This window comes from Nicotiana sylvestris, chromosome 12 (genome assembly GCF_000393655.2).
Source record: "Nicotiana sylvestris chromosome 12, ASM39365v2, whole genome shotgun sequence".
In the NCBI taxonomy this organism is placed as follows: domain Eukaryota; kingdom Viridiplantae; phylum Streptophyta; class Magnoliopsida; order Solanales; family Solanaceae; genus Nicotiana; species Nicotiana sylvestris.
In genome coordinates, this window is record NC_091068.1 from 144,339,654 (window position 1) to 144,345,653 (window position 6,000).

Below are 6,000 nucleotides of genomic sequence, written 5' to 3' on the forward strand. Positions count from 1 at the left end.
AAATATTCTTAAAGACAAGTCAAAGTAGATCACAACAGGTTTAGCGAATAAATTCAGCTAAAATAGAGTAATTACGTGTAATCATTACCGGATTTTAAACCACAAATTAATCTCTGAGCAACAAATTTTAACTTAAAATATACAGCAAGTTGACTAACAAGTAGGAAAATATTTGTTAGATTTATTCTCTCTTTCGAGAAGAAATATTTGAAAGATAAGGGGGGTATAAATTCCCATTTGACCTATCCCTAAATTTTAACTCTTTCGAGTATTGGAGAATATCTTGATTTGTTCTTTATTTGCCAATTTTGACTGATATCTATGTAGAACCTAAGCTTAGATTTTCTTTTTGACGACGGAAGGCAAAAAGGGCATAAACATAGATGCTTTAGGACGAGGAGCGTCTAGAGTCTCTTAAGAAATGACAAAGATTAATTAATATTATGTTTACGTCGGTTCGTATTTAAAAAAGTTCGAGTCAGAAGCATCACTAGCTTATGCTCTGACCTGAATAGTTTTACCCGTAAAATAGAATATTTGAATTTGTTACGTGGTTTATAGACAAGCGAACTGATTTGATCCAAATGATAAATAAATTAGATTAAAAAAAAACGCTAAGCTTTAAAATCAAAGGAAATGACATGCCTGACTCCGATAGCAATGCTTCTGTGGAAAGAAGTAAGAGCAATATTAGACAGAAAGTAAAATTGTATTATTTAGCTTGAGAATAAAGTTTAGCATAAGTTTTTCAAGAGACGTGTTTACAATGGTTGTTGATGTCACTATTTGTAGCTATACCTAGGAAACAAGATCCTAGGAACAAGCCCTCTTAAATGACAATAAAGGGGGCCACTGATCAAAACGTAACGGCAGACCATGAATGCCAAAATTCTCTGAAACGACTACCTATTGAATACTAGGGAATATTCTTCATTAAACCATCTCGTGACAAACATTTGACCTAATTTATCTGCTATTAGTGCATTCATAGCAAACAAAGGAGAAATTGACATATATACAATAACATGATCAAGAAGCTCCTTCTGGCTCCTTCCTTAGCTAGTAGATCCGCTACTCCGTTCTGCTCCACAACCCATTTGTTATCTCTAGCTGAAATAAAACTTGTAGTGAGGTATGTACAACGGGACTGATAATGGCATCAAGTTATTAGATTGAATTACACAACCTTTATTTTGGTCATTGTTTAGAACATAGAATTTTGGGACTAATTAATTACCTCAAAGGTCTTTGTGCTTGTTCCTATTTGGAATCGTTTTATTACAAAATGTATATGTAGTAAAATTGCAATGAGAGCTTAAGGTTTGGCCCAATCTTGAAACAACAAATACGCCAACAAAAGAGTAGTACCATTTCAGTGATGTAAAATTTCATTGTCTTTCATTTAATTAGTTGATAGGCAAAAACTGTCGTTTCTGTTAGCACTTCTTAGCCATAGGTTATATATATGATGGTAAGTGGCCAATTGATTAAGACATTAATGAGGAATTCTGAAAGGGAGTCTCACGCCATAATTAAATGGGACGGAAATAGAGTATAGATTACGGGTCCAATAGCTTTGATTCCGGTCAGAAACGGGGCTAGAATTTGAACGTTATAGGTTTGGGATTATAATCATCTTAAGTTATTGGGTTTTAAATTAATAATCTTTTCATATTCATTGAATTTTTTAATACAAATATAGGGTTTGAACAAAAGTTATTGAGTTCGACCGAAGCCGCAACCAACACCGTGGCTCCGCCCCTAATTCAGATTCTGTATTTATTGTAAGAAATTCGTTGAATATGTAAAAGTTAATATTAACTTAGGTCTTAGAACACAAAAACGTAAAAGAACTAAAATTCTGAACACATAAATTTCAACTCCTAGTTCCGCTTATGTACTTACTATCATATTCTGTTGCATGTTAAAATTCTTTTTAGCTTATTTAATCGCTGCTTGCTTTTTCATTAAAGACACGATGCGGAAAGAAGAGAAATGATACAAGAAACAATCAATGGAAAACAAGAGAGCTACAAGTAATAAAATATAGGATTTGCAGTATAAAAATATAACTTTCCATTACATCAATATTAATATGAAAATAAAGCTGAAGGCTACAAGTTTTCCCTAATTTTGGTCCTGTTGCAGCTGCTTCAGTCTCTATAGCTTTTTCACTTCACCTTAACCAGGTTTAACTTTTACCAACACCCACATCATCACATAAAGGTTAAAAAAACCCAAAAAGTAAAAAATAAAATACAAATCCATTCCCCAGAAAGTTGATAAAAAAAGAAAAGAAAATAATTTCCGCATACTTCAAATTTTCCCAGATAAAAAAGAGAAAAAATGAAAGCAGGAAATTGTGTGAATTTTTCTATTTTCTTTTTATAATAAGATAAAAGAACATTTTTTTTTCTTTTATAAGGTCAGTATAATATTATCCTTTTTTTTTTTTTTTTGAAATTAAACCCGGAAATTCTTACCCTGGAAAGTCTGACCAAATTGCCAATTAGCTGGTGCTATATCATAAGAAGCAGAACTGCGTCGATCACTGGCCGTGACTCTAAAAGAAAGGGCTTGGCCAACAAGTAAAGCATTGGTTTGCCAATTTTGACCCCAATTTCGATTCATTGCTATCCAATTGGTTTTTGTACCTTTAACATAAACCTTCTGAATATCCCCTGCTCCTGCCACATTTGTCACTAATACCAAGTTAAAGTAATTAAAACCGTTGACTGTGAATCTGATTCCTCCTTGCTTTCTGCATGGTACCCTGTAAAGAATTTAAAAAAAAAAAAACATTTTTAGTAAAAGACTATGAGCTAAGGGATCGTTTGGTAGGGTGTATAAGACTAGTGCTGCATAAGCTATATTAGTAATGTATGAGTTAGTAATGCAAACATTGATTATGTAGAGATTATTTCTTATTCACTGTTTGGTATGATGTGTAAAATTTAAATGCATTGCATAATTTTTAAGAAAATTAATCATTTACAAAAATATCCTCCATATTCTTTAGCTTTAAGGGACTTTAAGAATAATTTTGTCTTTAACCATGCTGATGCATGCATTAATAGCCTTGATATTGCTAATACCATGTGCTTTGTATTAGTTATATATAGGATAATACCAAATATGTTGTATCACTAATACTTGCATTAGTAATACATATGTTGAAAAAAATGTACTCCCTCCGGTCCAAAATAAGTGATTTTTTGGCCTTCTTTTTGTGGTCCAAAATAAGTGATTTTTCCAGATTTCAAGAATGAATTAACTATTTTTTTCCTACATTGCCCTTGGAATAAATAATATTGGAATATGTGTTATGAGTGTTTATGTGAAGAGATAGTAAAGGTTAATATGGTCAATCTCATTGCTAATTAATGTTAAAAGGTAAATTTCTTAATATGTATTAAAACAACCAAAAATCACTTATTTTGGACCGGAAGAAGTACCAAACAAGAGATTAGTATTATTTTCTTTAATGCACCTACCAAACGACTACTTAGGGTGCGTTCTCATAGACCGTACCAAGTTAATAAAAAGTCATTCGTATATACATTTAGTCATTTAAATATGAATATATTTTCCCAATTTCTTTATAATTTTTTGGGATTAATTTATTCAATTTAATAAAAATATCGAATGCAGTAAATAATACTATCTCCTAATTAATACCGTACAATATGGTCGGGACTCAACAAGCACTATGTAACCTCAGAAACACATACACTAAAATCTAAGCAGGGCAGATCCCAATTTTCCTGGATTACTGTTTTGCATGTCTCAATTACCTTTCTACCCCTCAGAAACACCTAAAATAGCAACTTTGACGCTCCCTATTATTAAGGGCACATGTGACAAAGATAGGAAATTCGTTCTTTAATTGGGTCAATTTACAAGCAAAATATAGCTACGGATAGGGGACCATACTAAATTTTACTATGATTTGTGGGTTGTGGCATAGCAAAGCTATTCTTATGTAGGCCTAAAAAGACCATTTCATCTATGTTCAATATTGTTTTCTTGGCCAAAAGTATTTTTTTGGATAAAAGTTTTTTTATTCCAAAGCTAAGGTGTTCGGCGAAAAAGTATTTTTGAGTAGAAGTAGAAGCAACTTTTGAAAAGCAAAAAAAAAAATAACTTTTTTTAAAAGTACTTACAAATACTTTTCAAATTAAACTATTTTTAGAAGCTTGACGAAACATGCTATAAATCTTGTCAAACAGTTCACAGCCGTAACGAGATCATGACTAATCAAATACCCAAACAAATAGGAGTAATGCAAAGCAATAACAAACAAAGTGCATTAGCAAAAGATGAATTTATAGCTTAGGCACTTTGACTAACCGTCGGTAATTTACAGGAACAATTCCAGCACGGTACTCAGCAATTTTGAGGAACATAGGCATGGCGAGGTCGAAATGGGGTCGAGGTGGGTTGCACCACCCTCCATTATCGTTAGGCAAGGCGTAGTTTGGTGGGCAGAAATTTGTAGCAGTCACTAATATGGAAGGGTTCCCAGGGGTGCACCATTTCTGGTCAGTACACTTAAGCTCAAAGCAAGCGCCGCAACTCAGCCCATTGTTGAAAAGTACTGTACTCAGTGCTGCATTGTTCACTCCGTAGCCTTGGCTGTACAGATTCCCATATCCACAAGCACCACCTAGGAAAAAAAACACCTAGTGTTAAATCATGAGCACAAGCGGAGTTAAGTTATTGAGTTTTAAATTAATGATTTATACATACTTCATGAATTTTACGAGATAAATACAGAGTTTGAATTTGGATCAATTGGATTCGGCCAAATCCGGAAGGGAAGGGCTAGCTCCACCCCTGCCCATCCGTAACCTTCTAAAATGAGTCATACACATATGTATGACTATAGTTATCTTATTAAAAGTAAATTAAGAAGTTTGAAATAAATTATTTCTTTAAAAAGTATAAATTTTTTTTGAATATACTAAATAGTCTGTTTGGCCAAACTAAGGCTAAAAGCACTCGTTTACAAACAAAAAAAATAAAAAAAAAATTTAAGTTAAAAATGTTTGGCCAAGTTTTAGAAAAAAAGAAGAAGTAATTTTGAGTAAGGAGAAGCAACTTTTGAGAAATAAATAAATGCAATGAAAAACATTTTGAGAAAAATATAATTAAAAATACTTTTTAAAACTTTGGCCAAACAATAATTATTGCTAAAAAATATTTTTCAAATTAATTAGTCAAACATAAAAATTACTTCACACCAAAACTATTTTTTTTTTTTGAAAAACACTTCTAAACATTCATTTTAGAAATTTGGTCAAATAAGCTATAAATATGCCATATAAATCGGGGGAGAGGCAATAGTATTTAACACTATAGAGTCTTATTATATTGAAGTAGTAGTTTAAATCGAAGAATTTTGCGTAAAATGGGGAGAAGAGAAGAGAGGTATAATACCCATGGTGCCAGAGGCATCAGAGCCTCCATAGAAAGTGGCGTGGGCAGTTGTCCAGGGGCCGCCGGCGTAATTGCCGGAGATTTTTGCGTTAACGGACGTCAGAAAACAGAGAACACTAGCAATGCAGAGTGTCCAATTAGTCACAGCCATTTTCTCACAGTGAAGAGTTCAGTCTAAACGGGAGAGAGAGAGAGAGAGAGAATGGGGTTTGAGCAGAGGGCGAATTGAGAGGGAAAGGAAATTAAGTGGGCGTATTTATTGAGGAGTTACAATGGCAGGGTCTGTAATTAAATGCTCTGTTTTTGTTAATTATGTAATTTTTCGAATTTTTTAAAATGTGACATATATGTGGACGTATTTATCATGGGGTTAAGCTATAGGCCATAGTATGAAAGGGGGGGGGAAAATATTGAACAAAAATAGGATCTATAAGAATACATGTGAGGTGCACGTGGTCATGAGAATAGCTAGCTTGCTCAAGGCACATGGAAACATGGCAATGAAGTAGTGAAGTTTCATGATTCATGCTTAGACTTATGGCAAAGCCTAAAAGATTAGAG

At 33.1% G+C, this 6,000-nt stretch overlaps 1 protein-coding gene across 1 annotated transcript; it reads right to left on the bottom strand.

Annotated features, from left to right (window-relative positions):
• Window positions 1-742: 742 nt before the first annotated feature.
• Window positions 743-5,652, bottom strand: LOC104235783 (expansin-A3-like). The gene is made up of 4 exons (XM_009789599.2): window positions 5,440-5,652; window positions 4,351-4,666; window positions 2,484-2,773; window positions 743-1,110 (listed from the first exon to the last, which is right to left on the bottom strand). The coding sequence occupies exons 1-4, from the start codon at window positions 5,588-5,590 to the stop codon at window positions 986-988; spliced, it is 882 nt and encodes a 293-aa protein (XP_009787901.1). The 5' UTR covers window positions 5,591-5,652; the 3' UTR covers window positions 743-985.
• Window positions 5,653-6,000: the final 348 nt, after the last annotated feature.